Source organism: Mytilus galloprovincialis, chromosome 13, assembly GCF_965363235.1.
Source record: "Mytilus galloprovincialis chromosome 13, xbMytGall1.hap1.1, whole genome shotgun sequence".
Lineage (NCBI taxonomy): Eukaryota > Metazoa > Mollusca > Bivalvia > Mytilida > Mytilidae > Mytilus > Mytilus galloprovincialis.
In genome coordinates, this window is record NC_134850.1 from 53,506,030 (window position 1) to 53,529,498 (window position 23,469).

General features: G+C 32.3%; 1 protein-coding gene across 1 annotated transcript; it reads right to left on the reverse strand.

Moving 5' to 3' along the window:
- Positions 1–1,715: 1,715 nt before the first annotated feature.
- Positions 1,716–22,668, reverse strand: LOC143056659 (long-chain fatty acid transport protein 2-like). The gene is made up of 11 exons (XM_076229815.1): positions 22,591–22,668; positions 21,527–21,915; positions 20,662–20,772; positions 12,886–13,086; positions 12,033–12,188; positions 10,864–10,988; positions 9,480–9,671; positions 8,223–8,322; positions 7,552–7,756; positions 4,923–5,020; positions 1,716–3,776 (listed from the first exon to the last, which is right to left on the reverse strand). The coding sequence occupies exons 2-11, from the start codon at positions 21,885–21,887 to the stop codon at positions 3,466–3,468; spliced, it is 1,860 nt and encodes a 619-aa protein (XP_076085930.1). The 5' UTR covers positions 21,888–21,915; positions 22,591–22,668; the 3' UTR covers positions 1,716–3,465.
- Positions 22,669–23,469: the final 801 nt, after the last annotated feature.

Consider the following 23,469-nt stretch of genomic DNA (forward strand, 5'->3'; position numbering starts at 1 on the left):
TTCTTTGTATATATCCATGTAATTTCATATCTTTTTTCTAAAAGTAACGGTAACTATTATCGGTAGGCATGTTTCCGGAATAAACATTGTTAATTATTTGTCTTCATCTGAACGCCTACCAGTTAAACCTCCTGAAATTTTACACGGATAGTCCGCAATAGTAAACAAGTTATGTTGGCAGTATAACTATGACACATAAAATGAACACATTGGTGGATTATTGAAAATAATGTCGTTATTCTTTAGTTTTCTATTTTGTGTCATGTGTTCTATTGTTTGTCTGTTTGTCTTTTTTAATTTTTAGCCATGGCATTGTCAGTTTATTTTCGATTTATGAGTTTGACTGTCCCTCAGGTATCTGTCGTCCCTCTTTTAAATACAGAATTGAATCCGAATGTCGTTTTTTTTTTTTTATTTCTGAAATCAAAAACGAAATTAAGTACACTTCTTTTTTTTCGATAATTTGTTTTAAGATATCGGAACGAGAAAGAAAATACTTGTTTTCGTATCGTTTTTTTATTTTTTTATTTTTATTTTTTTTTTTATCTCGAAACGAAAAATGGATGGACGCAAATATACACGGACTAACAATGATCAACTAGCTGATTGTGCATTTTTGCCACCTTGTTATAATCTAAAAACTCATAAATTTATTAAACAAGATACATATGTAGGACTTTAAACTGCGATGGTACTTCGAAACGCAATAGTCATGCTGAAGTAGAATGGTCCAAGCTTAAGGGCATGCGATGATGAATTTGCTACGAAAATGTGCATACAAGCTATTTTTCACCTACGCATTTTATATGTAATAAAAAATAAACCTTCATAAGCTACTTTTAGGGATAAACACAGCAGATTGCAAATTTTGTTTCGGAAACAACAAGATATGATTCCCTAGATACCTAGACAAAACATCCACTTTACAAAAGTCAAACCAACAGATTTTAATTGGCTAATCATCCACCTAGCACGTAGCAGTATGGAGTCACAAAATAGACAAGATGGCTCAGATTAAGTATAATATATTCGAGGTGGAGGTAGTGTGCAAGTGTGATAAAAAAAACGTTTTTAGAGTGTGGATCTTTAATACTAAGCAGGGTCCATCTCATTTTATCAAATAATGTTTGTACTCGTCATGCAATAGCTGAAAAATTGCACGCACCACTTATTCACCTTAATATCTGACATCGTAACAGTTTTCAAGAATTAAAAACCACCAAGTACATTTATGCTTGACAACTAGCGAAACATGTGATGCATTTTGTTAAAACATTAGAATGAACTGTTGTCGTACACAATGTTTGCGGCATACGTTCTGAAATGGTTGGCTAATTTGCTGAAAAAGGTCATCTTTCATCCGCTAATATGTTGCCTGGCTAAGTTTTACATATTTTTGTAACCTCCATCTACAATAATTTAACCAGTTTGGAACTTGAATCGTGCATTATTTTATTTTTCTTGTTTTTTTATCACACAAATCATTCATCTTCAAAATTGTTCATTTTGTTTTAACGTATTTACACGTCATGCCAAACAATCGCACTTCAGCAAAAGGACCATGGTACTTCAGCGCGGACCATCGCACTTCAGAGAAAGAATTACCGTACTTCAGAATTCGTGAATTCAAAACTTGTGTGTGTCACAGCTTGTGTTCTCAATTGAACAATTTTGAACATATCGATATTTACAACTAAGTGATTTAAATTACAATATATTTCAGACATCTTTTTAAAGATATTTTCATTTTCAGCAAATAACACCAACATCACCTACTAGTATATACAACAATATACACATTTTTCACTATTCATATTTATACAAATATCTAATATCTTAATGTCATCAACTCAGTTATTTATAAAAAAATATTACATAATAATGGAGATAAGATACAGCCTTTTGTTAAGCTGGAAATGTAATCCAAACCAGTAAAATTGACATTAATCTTGAAACAAGATTGCAAATTATAAAATACAGAAATGTAAAGCATTTCACATTTTTGGTACTTAAACCTAAGATTGTAATTAACAATACAACAAACTACGATTTATCTAGTCGTATGCTTTTTTTTTGTATACACAGTTTTCTCGTTTCAATATATAGTGGTTAAAGTAGATAGATGGTCTATGGCGCAACATCTTCTTCAAAAACAATTCTATAAAAGCAGGTTCAATTCACCATTTTCTACATTTGAAAGTTCCTGTACTAAGTCAGGAATACGACAGTTGTTGTCCATTCGTTTTATCATTTGATTTTGTCCTTTGATTAGGGACTTTCCGTTTTGAATTTTCCTCGGAGTTCAGTATTTTGTTATTTTACTTTTTGTTGTTGATTACTTCCAAGATCGACAAGTTTCCCTGTCAGACGAGTATTTAGAACTCCTAACTATATATGCCACTGGTTCTAGACTATATATGATATATGATATCTGGGATCTGACTTTGGGTTTGGTATAATGATACATTTACTCCACATAGCTGACACTAGATATAATTTCATCAACTTAAATTTTATCACAAATTATATCAGTATTACAATTTTCTATTTCATTTCTATTACCGAAATTTCATTTAACTTTTCCTCAAAATCACATTTCCATTTATTTATAACCATATTTGTATCATCCCAAACGCATCCCACATTTAATTTAATTTCTACTAGATTATTTTTTTGACACTTTTTTTTATGCTTTTTAAAAATCCTTGCATTTGATTATGTGTAATTACACTATTAGTATGCAATGTCTTATATACATTTTTATTTTTAAATTATCTATTTTTTAATTCATGTTTTTTTACAACTCAATCACGATTCAATATCAGATGATTTTTATATTCAATATTTGTTTTGTTATCCATTCGTTTGATGTGTTTGAGCTTTGGATTTTGTAATTTGGTGAGGGACCTTCCGTTTTGAATTTAACTATTTTCTTTTAATCTTTAACATACATGCACGCATTTATATTTGTTATAAGGATTGATTTTCAAATAATAATATATTGATGTTTGCTGAGGTATACAATAGCAGACTTTTTTTCAAATTGCAAAATAATATAACGAAGTCTATTATTAGATTTACAGCCTGGAATATGATTCAGACATGGGGTCAATTACTTTAGTAATTAATTACATTCAATTACCATTACAAAATCTTCAATTAAATTACACATTACATTTGACTTTTTTGCCAATGTAATTAATTACTTTCCAATTACTTGGCAAATGTAATTAATTACATCAATTACTTTTGAAAGGAAAATTTAGATACATACAATATTAAAAACATGCATTTGTTATATTATGATATATACATGAGTATCATACATTGCTGTATAGTAATAACAATTAGAAAATAGAATGATGTTTCTGGCATATATATAACACAGTGTCCAACTTACAACTTTTTCTTAGTTATGCTGATAAAGTTATCAGCATAACGTAGAAAAGTGATATACAGCATATTTTAAAGTTTTGACTGCAAGAAATTAAGATGGCTCGTTTGGTTGAGTGGAACATATGTTTTTGCTTCTGTTGATAAATAGAACATTGGATCAGAGACAACTTTTGGATCGAATCCTTCTTCCATTAAGACAACTTTATGTTGTTTGAATGTTCCTGTTGTCCGCATTTCCTTTTCGTGACGTAATACTATTGGTCTGGCATATTTTGGCAATTTCTGCTCACAGTGATGGTAGATTGCCTTCAACTTTTCACTGGTCAGTTTTTCGTTGTCTTTCAAAACCAGAGAGACCATTCCTGCTCTTCCGTCATGACCTGTAATAATATTTTAAACAAACACCTGCAATTACTGATATAAGGATGTCGTCGCACTTGGTGTTGTGTGTAGTTTGTTCGAAGAAAACGTCAAAGAGGTATTGAACCATATAAAAAGCATTTTATTGCAAAGTATCAAACAACAATATATAGAGTATTACATATATATAAACGGGAATTATCAGTATAAAGATATACAAATTTCATTTTGTCTGACGAGAGAAGCGTTAATTGTGTCAAATGCTATTCTACTCACTGAATTTACTATACAATATGATAGGTCACTTTGGTTTGATTGAATGAAAATACGGATATTGTTCTATTGAAGTGTGCTGAAATAATATTTCGAAATCATTGAAAAATGAGGATTAGTATCTCACTCCTACAAAACTCTCATTTAAATAGTTTGACCAGGTATAGAATCCCAGTTAAGGAAGTTTGCTGCTCAGTTTCAAAATAAATAACCTTCCATAAAACTAATATATATTGATAGGAGATTAATTGAGTTATCAAAAAATCAAACAAAATATAGGGGTCGATATGCTTGTTTGCAAGATATTAGCTATTGGAATTTTGGCGGGAAAATGTTCTCTATTGATTTTTTATAGCTTTAGCATTGACCAGTTAAAGTTCTAAAAAAATATTAAAAAATAAATAAGATTTTATAAGACTTTTACAAATGGCTTATAATCATACATGTTAAAGATTTATATAAAGAAAAATGGGGTCCATGGGTAAATTTTTTAAGGCATTCAAATGGATAAAACCAGAGCATTTCGAAAATCTGACAAAAATTCTAAAACATGACAAGCAAACATCCTTAAGGGATAACATTCCTGTACCCACGAATAAAGTCCCGTAATTCAAATTCCTTGAGCATCACTGAAGAGACACGTGTTGTTGAAATGCACATTGTGTGCAGTTTAATTGGTACCTTCATCTCCAATGAAAATGAAGGCTAGATGCATTTTATGTTTTGAGTAAATATTACATTTGATCTGATTCCAAAACAAAATATTATCGTCTTAATCATATGCCAGCATTAATTTTGATTTTGATACCATTTGCATATGAACTAAGACTATCTTTTGTGTTCTTTTGCTACTCTATCAACTTGAGATGAATAAAGATTACTTAAAAACATACCTGGAACTTTGACACCATATACATTAGCATCTATGATGAAAGACAAGGCAGTCATAATGTTAGATACTTCTGTAGTAGACACATTTTCACCTTTCCATCTAAACATTTAAAGGTGTTTTTTTATTACAGGCTTTTTCACAATTGTATACCAGTCGTTATTTTCAAAAATGATGGTACGGTAAAATTTAGTAAACTACAGGTTATTAATTTGAAAAATTAAAATATGCTCTAAACAGTAAAGATGTTTAGTATTCCTTTTCATCTAATATTAGACATGTTACGAAAAGCTATATTCTCGACGCTGAGATTGACAAATTAGACTTTAAATTTGGGGACGGTGTCAAAACATTGATTATAGATTTAAAAAGTTAAATTTAAATCCCGTGTGCGTCTTGGTTAATTCAAATCACATTTTTCTAGAACATCATTATGTATTTAACATCTTATACGACAATTGCTTTTGTGATATCATTGCTGGCTACAACCTGGCATAAGACATAAAAGGTGTACGCGCGTAACGTGGGTGGTCTAGAAAAAGGGGGGCTGGGGGTTATACAAGTTCATTCAATTCTAGATTGATAATCATATATTATACATAGTAAGCAAGTTAAATTTTAGGATTTTTTTGGCCAAGTTACTCATTCTGCCTTTTATCAACTCAAAACTCCCGTCCTGCCTTTTTTAAATTTAATCCTAGCACCCCCCCCCACCCCTTCTCTCTAAAAAAACTCACCTGTTACCTCCGTAGGGTAGTAATAGGTACCCATCCAACAGATTTAATTTTTAAAAAAAATATTTGTTTTAGAGAAACTCCTAGCAAGCAGGTAAGACACATCGGTTATATTATAAAACTGTTGGCGAATTTCCACAAATGTTTCAGGAATTTATGAAATACAAAATATCTGCATAAGGTGGTTTTAAGATGTAAATGCAAACAACTTAATGGTTTAACACTAGTAATTTTGGGGCCGTTTATAGCTTGTTGTTCGGTGTGAGCCAAGGCTCCGTGTTGAAGGCCGTACATTGACCTATAATGGTTTACTTTTTTTAAATTGTTATTTGGATGGAGAGTCAAAAGTGTCTCATTGGCACTCACACCACATCTTCCTATATCTATTAAGTCATTATGCAATGCTTTTGAAACTCTGCAGGGTTGTTCAACCAATGAGTAGCGAGTCATATTTTACACAAACCTCTTCTCGTTCTGAACATACATGAAATATTTGCCACTGAACGTTAAGCAACCAACAATCAATCAATCACAAACTATTATACAGAAAATACAAAATGATCTGTCACTTTTGAAATTTAGACAAAGTTGGAAGGAAATAAAAAAAGAAAGTTGAAATCGTGTTTTAGTGGTTTTAAAACAGACCCCGTAAGATAAAAATTTAGGTGGCAAACATCTGGATCAAAATACATACACTGTTTGTTTTTTTAAACTATATAAAAATGATCGTTACATATATATTCACGGGTAGGTTTACAACAGATTATATTACTTAAGATTATTTGCAAGATATATTAAGGGCTCGCCAAAGAATTCACACACGTATGTACCCCGTGTCTCCGTTGCCCTGCACTTCTACTGCATGAACATGAACGTCCCCCATTTTTGCAGTATTATTATAGTTTCTTAAAAATATAGTGGAAATTATTAATATCTATTGCTTATATTTCTTCTCGTATAAATGTTATTGAATGTTCATTCCATACGGAATTGCCTGCGAAAGGATCAATGCAGTTTTTAAATAAAATCCAATGTATACACAGGTAATCTCTTTGGTGTTGTGACACAGTCCCCACATTTAAAGTGTAATTTGTCAACCTCAGCGTCGTGAATATACCTTTTCGTAACATGTCTATTAAATAGTTTTGAAATCCTTACTTAAATTCGTATTCGCAAAAAGATTTAATAATAAACACAACCTATGCTCCAGGAAATTTGTAAAAACTCTAATTTTGTGTTTCTGGTAAAAACAATGTCTTTATGTGATACCAATATCTACACGTGTCTGTACCTTTTGACACTACATGCTTGAGAAATGTGACACGTGTTCAACAGGTAGTATTTATCACTTGCACTATTCTAGATTACATCATCATTGAATCTCTTTCAGTATCAATATTTCGTATATAATATTATGTTGAATATATTTATAAGCACAGCTACTGAATGAATGTATACAATGAAATTTAAAGAAAAAAAACACATTTTAAGTCCATTTTTGCAACCAAAATAAAAACCAATTATGACAACAAATTAACAATAAACACAATAGTTAGGTCCTGCAATAGGGGCTCGACCGAAATGATTGGCGTATCATTGTTAATGCCATTGGAAAATGACGGCATCAATTTGATTAGCACAGAAATTTAACATTGCAACAGGTCACCTACGGAACTCTCTCAGAGTTGTTGCAAGGATTATTAATGTGCAACGAATGGTTCAACGTCCCTTCTCTGACCAGATGTTATTGTGAATTTATACATTCTATACAGCTAGATGGACACTACTGGCAAGGGTTTTTAGGCCGGTTGGAAAAGTACCTATTTTGACATTATTTATATACCCCAGTAACCCTCGGGTAGTTAACGTTAGTATTTAATTACATTAAAAACCCTTAACCTGAATGTGTCTCCAACTCGATCATGAAAATAAATGAAGTAATCTTTATCCATATACAAGGAGTCACCAAAGTTGAAGTAAGCATCCCCTTCTTTGAAGACGTTACGCACAATCTTGTTCTCAGTCATCTCCATGCTTCCTTTGTACAAACCGTTTTCAAGTTTATATGTTGGAGGAATTCCACAAATTAGTAACCCAGGTTCTCCTGTAAAATAAAATAAATAAGAACAAAATTACAGTGATTATTGTCAGTGTTCGACTTCATTTCATACGGCAAAAGGAAGTGTGGCTTTTGCTTTATCTAACATTTTAGCTACTAAAGATCTACTTTCATCGTCCTATTCGCGGCAAATATCACAAATTCTGTGTCTGTAACATTCTTCTATGGTGTTTATGACGTTCATCCGCGAACTACATCTTATACAACATTCATACTTATCTTCCATTACTTTTTCTTCTCCCGATGTCTATCTTTTCTTAGTATTTTTCATCGATTGCATGATCCAAAGCGCTGTTAGACGGTAGCCATTTTCCGCGAAGGATAAAAGAGATATTTTATTCGGGAGATTGTTAAATGGAGATAATTTATCAGTTAGCGATTGTGTAGGGTTGCCAATTGGTAATTGCAAATGTTTTTCAGGCAAAAAAGTACCGATTTTGATAAAACATACCTATTCTAACCTCAATACAGCGTCCTGATTCATTACGTATTGGTGTTGCCGTAGCCAGGTCATACTTCAACAGATACTTTGGTGCAGGATCTAATCTGTTCTGTAAAAATACTTCAATAATTCAAATCGAACAGCCTTCAGCCTCACCCCCTATGTATTTACAAACCTTCTATAGATCCGTAGGGGGTCAGTAGCGTACCATAAATCTTAATATATACGTTAACCCAGCTTAAATACCTTAACTTTGACCAGGACATATCATTGAAGTCAGAGTGAATGAACCGACGTTGATAACTTTGATCCAAACTTATCAAGTGATCGTTTGGTTGGCTGGTGAAACATAGAAAAACACTTGTTTCTATCATGCAAAATATAATTTGATAAATCGATTATCAGTTTTCATCATATTGTTATTGTAAAATATCAGCTGCTAGACACAATATGAAGCCTTTTTGAACTCGTCCGCTGCGTTCACTCAACAAAAAGTTTCAGCAGTTATTTCGCAGCTGATACTTAATAATACAAATATTCAAACAACATGATAATCGGCACAAAGATAAAGAAAGGCAACAGAGGTATACCGCTGTTCGAAATTTATAAATCGATTGAGACAAAATACAAATCCGGGTTACAAACTAAAATTAACATCAAATATAAGAGGAGAACAACGACAAGTACTATAATATAACAATGGCCATTTTCATGACTTGCTACAGGACATTTTTAAAACAAATGGTGGGTTGAACCTGGTTTTGTGGTTAGCCGACCTCCAGCTTTTATGGCATTGTTAAATATAACATTAAATTGACAACATGGGAGAACATATATAAAAAAGAAATACAAAACCACGATACAGCAAAGAACAATTAACTCAAAATATCACAAAAGTACACCAAATCATATAAAGCAGGCTAAGGGATATAACTATGAATGTAAACACATTTGGCATGAGAAACAAATCCAAGAAAACAATACTAATAAATATTCAGGCATGCTATGTATTCCCCTGCATATTAAATGTTATGCCTTCCCTTACGTACCTGTATGTTATGTGATTACCCTGCGTACATGTATGTTAAGTATTCCCGCTGTGTACATTATGTTATGTATTCCCCCCATAGGTACATGTATCTAGTGTGTTCTCCTTTCTCTGCGTACATGTATATTATGTGTTCCCCCGATATCTGTATACATGTATCTCATGTGTTCTTACTATTTCCTCCTATTTCTGCATTTAAAACATTATATAGTACTTGCCATCAAAGGTGATATCCTCCCAACAGCTCCTGGTTTGTTACACATATTGTACATCAAAGCAGTAGCTTCACTCGCTCCAAAGAATTCCATGATGTACGGTATTTTGAATCTCTTTTGGATTGGGATCCAAATATCTTGTCGTAGTCCATTGCCAATGAAATACTTTACATTATGATTTCCATCTAAAGGGTCCTATTAAAATAAGAATAAAGGTGTTTGTACTTTTAAAATATTCATATCTGTTTTTGTTAGTTTTTATGTGTGATGTTACAAAATGGCAAGCACAAAAACAAAAAGCAAAGAACAAAACATTACTGAATATCAATAACAGTAGTTGACCACTTTTTCAGAAGTATATTGTACGTAAAACTACATATACGAAAAGCTGGCGAATCTGCCATTTGGATAAAAGTGGAATACCTATAATTGTTCATCTCGGTGTCATTTTGTCTTTTGTGGAGTGTTGTCTTATTGGCAATCATACTTCACCTTCTTATTTGTATAATAAGCGCTAATAATATTGATTCTCGTTGATTTATACTAAAGCACCAACCGATGATTTAATTATAAACTGTGGATTCATTTATTTTCGTGGGTACCAATTTTCGTGAATTTAGGAAAACTTACAGGTTCTTGGATATTTGATTTCGTAATTTTACTAAAGTTTGCATACAAGCCAAAACAACAGTTGTTATGTGTTGTATATTAAATTTCGTGGATCATATGTACCTACGAAACCCAGAAAATTGGTATCTAACAAATAATAATGAAACCACAGTACTCTTTTCAATATTGTATCAGTAACATCACCGCATTACTACTGAACTCATTACAAAGGAGGCCGTAAGTTGATTGTCTCAGATAATGCTGACGTTTTGTGACAAATTGGACTGCAAACGAAGAGTAGAACTTTCGAACATTGAATAATTTCATTAATGATATCTTTTGTTTGCATTTGAACTGGTGCAGAAGGAACTGCTACCCTCCCGGTGCACCTCAGTATAGCATCCAGTGCTGGTGGGATGCGTGCTCATTAGTTGTTGGTGTAGTTTTATGTGTTATTGCCGTGTTTCGATCGTTTTTCTTTTTGTAATCATTTTACTTTTTATCTACGACTGTTTTTCATTAGATTACTGTGCCTTTTCCCCTTTATACGGAGCCCCTGATATTACTCCACAAATTTTGAATACTTAGTCTAGTATATTGAGTGATGTTGATTGGTACAAGTTCTATGTACAAACAATGATTATTGTTAAACAATCGTTATTTGTTCAGCCTCATTTAAAAAAAATACTTGTCAACCATCTAACCTTCTTTTTTCAACTTCAGTTCATAGATATAAAATAGGATACAATCAAACTTCTGAATACATATTGAATTATACCTCAGGTAGTGCAATAAGATATCTCAATAATTCACCGATGTATTGCACGAGTGTAACTTTATATTTTCTACAGTCGTCCCAAAATTGGTGCGCAGAGAACTTCTTACGTATGACTACAGTGCAGCCTGAAATATCCAATATAAAAGTTGTAAGATTTCCATGAATGGTTCCGAATGTACAGAGAGAAAGTCAAGTACTATAATTATATAATACCATGGTTTTTACGAGTTAACATATAATAATATGTAACGAACTAATCCGAAGAATGCTTAGACTATATTACTAATATAAGTGAACGTGTTTTATAACAACTACAATTTTTCTTTTTTTCTTTTTTTTGAATTTTTTCTTTATTTTATTCTTGAGATGTGGTACGAATGATTTATTGCATTTTGTAATGAAATGAAAACAGATGAATGTTCATGACCTTTTACGTGTTTCAGTTTCCTGAATATTTCAGAGACGAACATCTTTTAAAAAATGGGGTGGAGCTTCAGCCATGGAATAACATGAAAATGAATATATTGTACCATAGCTAAAGTTCCGTCTTCTTTCCTTTGGTTTGTAGTTGAGCTGCATATCTTAATCTCATATGAAGGTACAACATCAAATTGCAGTTAATATACAAGGTTTTCCCTTAACACACATTTTTTAAGCAAATTATTTCATTAAAACATTAAATTTAAGAAAAAAAATGCAATTTATGTTACAATAAATGCTTAATCAAATCGATATGACGCGAAGGCTTTATGTGGCTTTTCCAATTGTTTTAGTGTTTTGGTGTTGCGTATTGACTGCAGAACATTTCTATGTAATCTTTGGTTAAGTTAATCACATTTTGTTTGAGGCGGGATTAATTTAGTATGGACATTCGTCCGTTGTTGAAGAACGTTTGTTGACTGTAGATGGGTATTTTAAGTTGTATTTTGTTGGTTTGCCGCCACATAGTTATCCAGTCATACGTCTCTTTTTTTATTGCAAGACTGTTTCAACAACATTGTTGTTTGTTTGAAGTGAAGCTTTTAGTGTCATGATAGGTAAACATATGTACACTTAATAGGCTTTTGTATTATGTTAAATATAATATCAAATTATGTTAAGCCTTGAGCTGTGCAAGATATCTAAAGTATTGATATTTGAAGACCTTTGTTATTTTTTGCAATTCTTACCTATTTCACTAGCAGCTAGCCATCCAAAGAGACCTGTTGCATGATAAAATGGTAACACGTTGTACATTACATCTTCTGGTTTTAGGTCTATTGCCAATACTATCTTAGGATATGCTAGCGCTTTTCCATGTGATACTAATGCCGCCTTTGGTAAACCTGCATGTAACATATGTGTAATTTGATTAACACGTATTCCAACACTGCTGACAGGAATCTTAGATATATTAACTATCGTTATCGAAATGTCTTTTGTTTATTTGTTGCAATTTTCATTGTCTTTTTAAAAATACTGATTAAAGATCAGTCAAAAGTAAGTTCTAATCATGCCTTTTGTAACAGCGCTACATTGCTTACTAATGCAATGTATATACCAACTTTCAGGATATAACAAAACATATACTCTTGTAGGAATTTAATATATAGTGTAGAAGTGAAGATGTAATTGTTCAGTCGTGAATGTGACAAATATAAAATACGATAGACGAAACAGACACTTCATCCATTAATATATAATGGATGCATATCTGTAAAGAATGGTGTCATGCAATGATTAGGTGATCGACTAATATGTCTGTTGAGGTACATGTATTTGTACAAAAAGAACCCCAAAAATATTTGTCAAGAGAAATTTAATCTCTTCAAACATGACAACTTAAACCCGAATTGATTGACAGAATCTTCAGTGCCAAAAGACATTGTATAATTAAAATTGTAAATCCTAAAAGGTTTGGGTATTTATAATAGCAAAAAATTATGTGCATTTGATATATCATTACAAAAACGAGAGTGGTAAACATTTGATTTGTTTAACTCCGCCAAAGATTTCTAGTATAACTAGTAACAGTAAGTGTACCTGTTGTACCGGAAGTAAATATATAGCAACAAGAGGTGAATATATTAATATGGCTTCTAACGGTCGGACTTATATCTGCAGGTGATGATTTCATCATAAGCATGTCATAGGATTGAACATCATCAGAACAGTTTCCCATAAAATAAACTGGTACATCAAGTTTCCCTCTTATCTCATTTATTGCATTGTACAGATCCTCACCTAAATTCATGAAGAAAGGTAGAAGAATTTAAAAATATCTTACCAAGATTTAAGGCGCTTAATTTTGTTTCTTCTGAAAAGCCGATGAGATATGGTAAACTCAATTTCTTTTATGTATTTATAACCGCTTTTAACTTGTGTCATATATTCTTTGATGCAACAAAATCAGATCCATCATCCATCGACTCTTCAATTTAAAGTCAGAAATATGCAGTAATCATTTAGATAGTTTCTATGATCTGGAAATTGCGGTGTTCCTTTTTTATTTTGTCTATCTTGTATATATATATAAAGTAAAATCACAAAAGTACTATACTCCGAGGAAAATTCCAAAAGGCAAGTCCCTAATCAAATGGCAACATTAAAATCTAAAACACATCAAACGAATGGATAATAATTGTCATATTCCTATCTTGGTACTGGCATTATCTTATGTAGAAAATGGTGTATTAAACCTAGTTTCATAACTAGCTAAATTAAAAGTCGCATTAAATTCCATTATATTGTCAACGATGTGTGAACAAACCAAACAGACATACAAGGTAAAAATGACGAAAATAGTGGGTACCGCAGTCAACATTATTTAATAATCTTAATCACTAAAAAAACGCAAATATGTAACAAAGAAACAAAAAAGGCATACAGACAAACCACATTAGCAAAACATTAAAGACAGGAGTACAACACTTTACCATAGCACAATAACACACTGACTGTTTCTCTAGATTTATGTATACCTTTCAATTTCTGATTTAGCATTTTAAGGTTATCATAATCATTGACATTTTCCAACTTCGAGTTGCTTATTACGGTGTTTATATATTGAACTGATACGTTCTGCTCGTACATGTTCACACTACATTGATTTCATATACAATAGTGCTCCCCACGCAAAAACTGTTCCAACAGAGTTAGAGGAGGAAAGATTGAAAATGACACTAAGTACATTTTATGAACACCATCACGAGTTGGTTGATATATACGATGTGTCTATGTTTAAACTAACTAATGGCTTTTTTACGTCTCAGATTGTGGTCTAACATCTATGATGTTTGTTTTTAAGAACCGAACGTGACCTATTCAATAATATGACTGTTATACCTAGTGTGAATATGCATTGATATACGACTAGTCTCGGTATTTTGTACATCCAACATTCACATATCTATTTTTTATGTTTCTGTTATGGTTTCGGTTGAATAATGTGTTATGTCTCATTGCATGTTGTCTAAATAATTACAAAAAAATACCTTTCAATACCATCATTGTCATACATCCGAATATGACTTTCATAACGACCGATTTGGTATATTCTACATCCAACATTCATGTAATGATTTTTGTATGTTTCTGTTATAGGCGAGTGATATGAGAGCCAAATTTACATTTTTAATGCACCTACCTAACACACGGCTAAATTATATATCACTAGAAAGCTAAGAATGTGTACTTTCTAAATATCCCGGTCGTCAAAAGAAATTATGGTGCATTTTTTTTTTAAATCGAGGTCAAAGGTCATGGGTGCAATTTTAATTCACGGATACTTCCAGTTGTAAAATCGAGTCAAAACAAATGCAAAAACGAAACAATTTTATAGGAATGCTGTATTACTGTTAGGAACATATATTTCTATCATAATATTAATTAATTTTGGTTGATTTTAACGGTAACGCCTGTTGCATAACGTTTTCTCTCGGAGTCTTTGAAAATCAACCTTTAATGTATCTGTAGTCGCCCTTGCATTATCTAAATCATATAATACACCCTATCATTTGATTGCACGTATTTACAAACATATATATCTGCAAATTTGATATAAATAATCCGAAACAAAATGTTTGAAGCAAGGGGAAAATATAACATATATGACGTATTTTTAATTGTTTAGAAAAGTCCCATAATGAGCTGTTTATTAAAATTGAGGAAGCGTATGGTCTCCTGTTAGTTTGAAAGCCTGACAACCATAGAGCAGATTGTCGTTTATTATTGTAGTGCAATATGTTGATATATAAAGAAGAAGATGTGGTACGATTGCCAATGAGACAACTATCCACAAAAGACCAAAATGACACAGACATTAACAACTCATACATCACTAAATCAGATATGATAAGAGTACTAACAAACATAACTAAAATGAGTAAAGTGCTACTGGTATATTTATATCAACAAATTGACAATTTTAATACAAAACATCACAAGGAAAATATGATCACTCATTTTCGTCAAAATGTGTTTGATTTTACTTCAGTCGGCCGCCGTGTATCTTGAGATATATAATTAATCAAACAACACTTGACAAAGTAGTTTGTACTCTTTTTAAATATTACACTAGTGATGACGTTCGGCTACTTTGGCACTAAGTATTACTTTTTCTTATCTTGTTTCATCGCTTCAAACGGAGGACAAGGCTATCCTAATATTGAACCTTTTATTTGGCTTTCTAGTGTTAAAATCCCGTGATCGAAACGTCGGACCAATGGGATGTTGGACCATTTAGGTGTCGGAATATTGCGATATCGGAATATTATAGCTTCATTTTAACTTGTAATCTCATCATTCTTATCGGTCTAAATATCCATACAAAGACAACTTCCTTGGCATGGGCATATATCAGTACAGCAGAGGTTTTGCTCAAAGCGGACACAAGATCTACTATATACAGATTGAATTAAAAATTTGGAATAGACATGAGGGATTTGTCAAAGAGACACCAACCCGCTAAAAAGCAGGCAACGGCCAAAAACCACCAATGGGTCGTCAATGCAGCAAGAAACTCCAAAACCCGGAGGCGTTCTTCAGATGGCCCCTAAACAAAAATGTACTACTTTGAAATGATAATGGACGTCATACTAAGCTTCGAAATATACTCAAGAAGTTAAAATAAAAAATCATACAAAACTAAGAAAGGCACGATGCTCATGACTTGGGACAGGTGCAAAATTGCGGCGGGGTTAAACATGTTTTTGGAAATCTCAACCCTCCCCCTATATCTATACCAATGCGTGAACAGATCAAACCTTGTAGAAAGTTGGATGACATCATACCGGACCGATGTTGCCTTTTAGCCAACCAAAGTCATACGGAGATCTTTTATTGTTTCTGTAGTTAGGTCGACATTGTCTTGGATAAAATTTTAACCCCCAGAAGAAAAGTAATGCCATGTAGAATGTATGCCCCATTTTCATTGTTTCTAATCTCCTGATCAGTCAAACTTGTTAATAGTTATCAAAAGTGTGTCCATAAATACGGTGCATTTGTAGTGATAAACCTAAATGAAAAAGAGTAAACAAATATTTATAGATAATATACATTCTACTAAAGCCATACATCTAAGAACTTTGTCAATAGGAATATCGTACGCTTTATTAACTGCCGCAGATGTGCCATCATCCAAAAGACAACACAGAAATGTTTTTAAAGCAGGTGGCATAATTTCAATTGAATAATCCAGTGAAATGTTTTTAGATAATGGATATTCATCTGATTGGATTACAACTTTACCCTATATCTGCTTCCGTAAAGTAGCTGCACTAAGTGCTTGCAACCAGTTTCGCAGTCACTGCTCAGATCTTTAAATTTTACAGACCGAATATCACAGTCATTTTAAACGGGTAATTTTCCGTCATTACGGCATAAGACAAAATTATAGAGCTACTGTATACAATATTGGATGTACCTTGGCCTTGTTGAAGCTGTATACATGTAACTATAAATTGACCATGTTTTTTTAGTTTTTGTTGAAGCTGATATGTTGTGCAGTTTTCTCGGCGGCGATCCTCGGGCAGAAATTAAGCCCGGTTAACTGATCAAGTAATTAAAGTTGTTAACCAGAATACTTCCTTGTGTACAGGCACGTCATCTTTAATCGTCGAAATGTTAGTAAAAGCTGTTTTATGTTCAGAACTAAATAGCTCTTTAATTTCTGATTTCAAATTTTGTAGCAAATATTTAGCGATGCAAGCTCGATGGTATAAAGATTTAATAGTAAAATTATCATGAGTTATTTTGTAAATCAGATCATTGTAGGAGATATATGTAGTAACACTCAATACAACTTGAGTTTGCTCCTCAGAGGATACCTTATGAAGTTGTGTAACTTGCTTATAGGCTTTATACATTTGCAAAATATACAAACAGACAAATCAGAATGAGTTGTAGATCTACTGTCCTCGTTGATATATGAGAAGATCCACTGGTCGGTAGAATTGGTACATGTAGTAGAAAGTCTTTGTACAGACAAAACAGAAGTTGATAGGTTGTGCTTACTTTTGAAATATTTATAGCAACTCTTATGATATTTTGTATTTTCAAATGGGATGTTTTCATTTTTTTCATATTCATCGACCAGTCTTCTGTAAACTTCATCTTTTCGTTTTCCCACTGCGGCAATACAACTGTATCTTCACTTAAGTGTTAACTACATAGTTTCTATGTAGTAAATATATGACCGACTATGCATCTGTGTCAATAAATGGACAGTTTTTTGCTTTTTAGCAAAGCAAGGGTTTAATTGTGAAATGGACTGTGAAAATTTGACACGACTCGGAAGATTTTTTACAATTTTCCGATACGATTCCTTATTTAGAAAGGGGTGAATTTTACAGAACTCAAAAACCATGTTTTACTTTGATTTGATCTTTATTCCGGACGATTTTGTATCTATTTAAGCTACACCGAAGTTAAAGATAGAAATAGAACCGTTTAAATATGATTTATCGTACTCTAATAGCACTATTAAGTACACGGAAATCGACTAATATATTCAGTAAAAAACGATAACGAAATAGATAAGGGATTCCGGAAATTATAGTGATTTTACCCAACATCATAAAATTACAGAAATTCGTGATTTTAAGAAATGTTGAGGTAAAATCTTGACCTTGAATGAAAAAACGATAACTGATGAGTAATTTGGTGTGATCTAAAACGGATAGATTGCAAAAACATTTAATAAAAATTTAATTGTAGATCCGAAAAGGTCGGGATTATGAAAATTTTCGTACAAAATGTCAAATACTTAGAAGGAATGCAAAAGCATGCGGACTTATAGTTTTAAATATTGTTTTTCATTATTTTAAGAATCTAATTCACTTAATTATTCTGTCTAAAAGAATAGATACGACTAATTTCCTTTGCTTGAAAAACATGTCGTAATTTTATAATTTTAAACTAATTTCTGAAATAAACGTCAATTTTTTAAAAACTGCACCGTACGATTTTGTGACGACCGGGCAAAAATCAAAGTTTAATCATTATTCTTTCATTTTAAAAAAAAAATAGCCGTGTGTTAGGTGGGTGCATTAAAGTCCTTAACTAGACGTCTTTTTCAAATATAACACTCGCCTATTATGTACTCGGTTGGATACTTTGTAATGTCTTATCGTTTGCAGTCCAAATAATTATAAAATTGCCTTTCCATAACATCATTGTCACGAACATTGTTTGGACGAATATTATGTAAACAATCGTATAAAGTTTGAGATTGCATAGTAGTTTCGTTAGCGCGTCACCGTTTGTGATATTCGTGGTGTCTGTCATTGATGGAATATGTTCGTTATTGTTCTGTGGTTTGCATGTTGTGTTAACTAATTATTTGTTTGTGCGTTTCTCTGCGATGAATGTTCTTGCGTGTACTGTATTTCTGTCACAAAGTTCGATATTTTTTAACATTGGCATTAAAGCGGGAGGTTTGGCTAGCCATGAAACCAGCATGTTTCATTTAATCGCCTTAACCCAGTCAGGAATATGGCAATTGTTATCAAATAATTCGTTTCTATCAATGTTGGCGTTTGTTATTGTTGAACTTCATTGTTCCTGTTGTTCCTTTGTGTTTAGTTGATGTGTTTTCCTCAGTTTTAATTTGTTACCCGGATTTGGTTTCCCTCAATTGATGTATAACTTTTGAACACCGATATACTACTGTTGCCTTTATGTATAAGTCTTTTTGTACAGCAAGCAAGGCCTGCTTAAATAAGAGGACTTCAGTCTATGGATTATTCAAACATGATAAAAGTGACGAAAAGACTTTGGATCGGAGCAATTAAGGTGTTTATACCATGTATCAATCGTTAAAATCAATAGAAGATACCGATAAGTAATAATAAACTTCAAATTAAAATATTATATTTATATACCAAAGTCATACGTAGAAACAATGAAAAACAAAAGAAAAGTCCACGAACTATTACAGTAAAGGTCAGACTTGATAACACATCATACCCCATAACATGCATTTAGACAACCACGGTTACATTAAGATATTCTAACACACGCTCGCGATATCTCATGTCCGTTACTAAATTATTGTACATACGCCTTATTTTCAACCTAGATGCTTGGTATTCATATTATCATTTGATAATGTCATGCTGATTATAAGATATTATTTTCTCTGCTTTTAAAATATTTCTGTTTTAATCTGTTCTGGTTTTCCTACTGTCTAGTTTTGTATTGTTAATACTCATCTCATTGACCATCATAACATATCTCCTGACTTCACCTTAGCTGTGTCATTAGGGCCTATAATTACAAACTTATATATAACGGGATGATACAACATGGAACATCAGCAAACTCCAATGTTTTCTTTCTTCTATGTTATGTGCCTAGTATGTTTTCATCACCCCATGGAATACACATAACTTTCGTTCGTTTATTGTATATAATCTGAAACCAACTATAAACTATGCCCTTACCCGTGGCCTAATCTTGTTAAATGTAAAAGTTAAACAACTCTGACAAAGTTTTAAAAGAACCGAAAGAAAGCACACTGGAAAAACATGTCACTATTTATTGTAATTGTCAATGGAATTGTCATCGTAAATATAATTATACTGCACTCGTTCTATTTGAGCAGCCAAAATGCGTTGACTGTATATTTCTATGTCAAATACAGTCACTGACCTGATATCACTTTTCCTCATGAATATTTAAATAGAAATTGCCGAAATTATAATTAATTATTCATACGACTTATTCAACCTGTTCTTGTTTCCAATGTATACAACGACTCAAACTTATTTCTTTTGCATTTTTTAGAGCCTCGCATTTCCCCGTTTCTAAGCCTCATCCTTATATCGTTGATAGTATGAAATTCAAAACAGTGTAGCTGTGGCCATTGATTGACCCATCAAAATCATCCATTGACTGGGACAATTTACGTGAACGTTTGTCTGTAACAACCACTGTTCATGACGTACCTACGATAGACATTTAAACTGTGGGGTCAACAAAGGTTTCTTAACGCCTTTAATTATAAAATAATTCGAAAAATTAATCAGGAATAACCTTTGTGTTTTGATTTATATAATTGATATAAATCAAAATATCGTGTTATTTCTGATTAATTTTTCGAATTACTTTATTTAGGTGTTGAGAACCTTTGGTGACCCCATAGTTTAAGTGTCTTTAAAAAGTACACAGTGAGCATTGGTCGTTACATACAAACGTTCACCTAAATTGTCACAGTCAATGAATGATTTTAATGTGTCAATCAATGGCCACAGCTACACTGTTTTGAATTTCATACTAAGTCAAGTCAATACACTATTATTGTCTATATACACCACTTACCTTGACCAACAATGATCGCTTTTGTGTCCGTCACCTGTATTGCATTAACTAATGGGTCACCACGGGTGTTTATATTTAATAACGTTGTAATAACACCAAGTTTCTGTAAACCTTAAAATATTAATCTTCGTTGGTAAATGCATCTTTTTAATGTTATTTCATAGTTTTGATAATAATATCGCTCATAATAATCTGTTAAATTGAATACACTATTTGCAAGTGGATAACTAAAATAAAGTTTTTCGCCCATCCTTTTCTGAATCTAAGAACAAATAACAAATACAAAAATGGCAGTTGATGATTACAAAGGTGTTTAATGTTTCTGCAACTCATAGAAACAAATAACTATTTTCATGATATATGTTTTCAACTTCGAATTTTGCACCATCTCCAAATCCGGAGTGATCACATAGATTCAGCATGATTGGCTGAATCATAAATAGAACTCTATAGATAGTAATTTATATAGGCTTATCACATATGTTCTGTTGTTGCAATTAGTTCCATTTTATTGAGCATTCATATACGAGGCCTACCAGACATATTTACTTATTAACGTATTGATACATTCGACCTTAAGGAAAGATTTACGAGCGTATTTATACATGGGACCTTTTAGAAAGATTTATCTATTAGAGTATTTCTTATAAATGGAATCTTTTATACAGATTTATCGTTTAACGTATTTATACATGGGACCTTTTATACAGATTTATCTATAAAGTTATTTCTACATGGGACCTTTTTGGAAGATTTCTCTTTCAGACTACTAGTCTTTACAATGGGACCTTCCAAATAGATTTATTCATTATCGTATTTATACACGGGACGTTCTATACAGGTTTATTTTGTAAATTGTTCTCACCCAAAAATGTCCAAATGTATTCTATACTGTTATGTACAAAGATTGATACAGAATCTTCCTTTTTCAAGTTCCACTGTATGACTATATTAGCTACTCTGCATGCCTGATCGTTGACATACTCATATGAATAGCATCTGTCATCTAAAATCACAAAAGTCTTTTTCGGGTATTTCTTTACTGTGGCCTCAAAAATATCAATAATTGTACGCTTGTTGTTGATATCGTCGATAAATCTTTTTGCTACTTTCTTTCCAGCCTTCATTGTCTGCCAGTCATATTGTATCCACGGGAACATGGTTCTCCATGCAACTAGAGACACCCCTGCTGCCCCACCAACAGCCAGTAATGGTTTACTTGACATTGCTGTGTATTGACCAATAAATTAACTCCTGTAAAATTAAACAAAAATGTTCGGACGCACGAAATTAATAAAATGTTAATTAAACAATGTTAAAAACCAACGCATGAGTACAAACGTACAGACCGTTATTGGTTTTGATCCATAGGCGGATCCGGGTGGCTGAGTATCCCGGACCCTCCCCTTTGGTGGGGAAAATTTGGTTGATTATATAGAGAATCACTTAAGCATGACGGAAGCCCCCCCCCTATTATGACAGTCTGCGCCCCCCCCCCCCCTTTATAAAAAGTTCTGAATCCGCACTGCGATTGCTATAGAATTTGCTGGTATTTTACCTACTTATTTTTCAACGTTTCAACCCTACATGTAGCTGAACTGTACACTAGGGAATTTGTACAATGAAAGAATAATTACGGCACTATAGCTGCTATGTACAAAGTAACTGTTTCGATTCTTCTCGGGAAAAAATCAGTAAAATGTGAAAATGCTAAAAAAGTTAAAGATACATAATATATTCCCAGTTGTGACTTAGACCGAAATTGTACAGAATCCTAAGATTAATTGAAATTCTGCTTTATAATTACTTGCAATAATAAGCTTTAACCGTGACCCATAATTGGTCGGTACACATCGGATATATATGTCAATGCCATGGTGCTTTGCTCATTTGGATAGTAAATTCCTAACTTAAAAAATCATGACTTACCAAAATAATACAGGTAACATCTAAGTAGGTTACTTTGTGTGTGATATCTTTAAAGTACCTTCAGTACATCTAATCTAAATTTAGACAACATTAAATAGGTCATAAATATTTACTGTATATTCAATGAAAACAACAAGCAAACCTGATTCTTAAACAAAATATATGGACTGCATTTCTTTCTCACACAAAGGATACAAACAGTTCAGCGAGCACACGTTTAGATAATTTGTTTCTATCATACGTTTGAAAAGTTTGCATAAACTTTTACACTGTATACTTTTTCAAAGTTTAAAGACCGGGGATGACCTAGAAAATTTTACACCCCTACAGCAATTAAACCTATTTGGATATGGGCGGTCTTTAGATAGATAAAAAATGTAATAAACAGCTGATGGTGATAATGTAAACAATAACACATGTTGAATGGACAAGAAATAAATGTAAATAAAATATTTTACTGTACACATTATTTACATATCTAATTTCCAGATTAAAAATATATATAAAAAATAAAAATAAACAATTAAATAAAATAAATCAACTTTCTTTATTTTTTTGTCATAACTCAAAATTTTTTTGTCATACAATTTCATATTTTATGTAGTATTTTATAGTTAAGAAAACTGTCATGTCTATCAAAATTGTGGTCACAGATAAATGGAGTTTATTTGTCTTTTCCATATATTGTTCCTATAAGAGTAAGATGGAGGTTTATAATTTTTCTTTCCTTTCATGCTTCTTGGTGCATTTCTCCTTTCAGGATTCCAAATAGATGTAAAGCCTCTGTCCACATTTTCATTCCAGTGACAGACAGCTAAACAGGCTCGTGCATTATAATTTGCATCACTAAACACAATTCTCTTATCCTGAAACATGTTC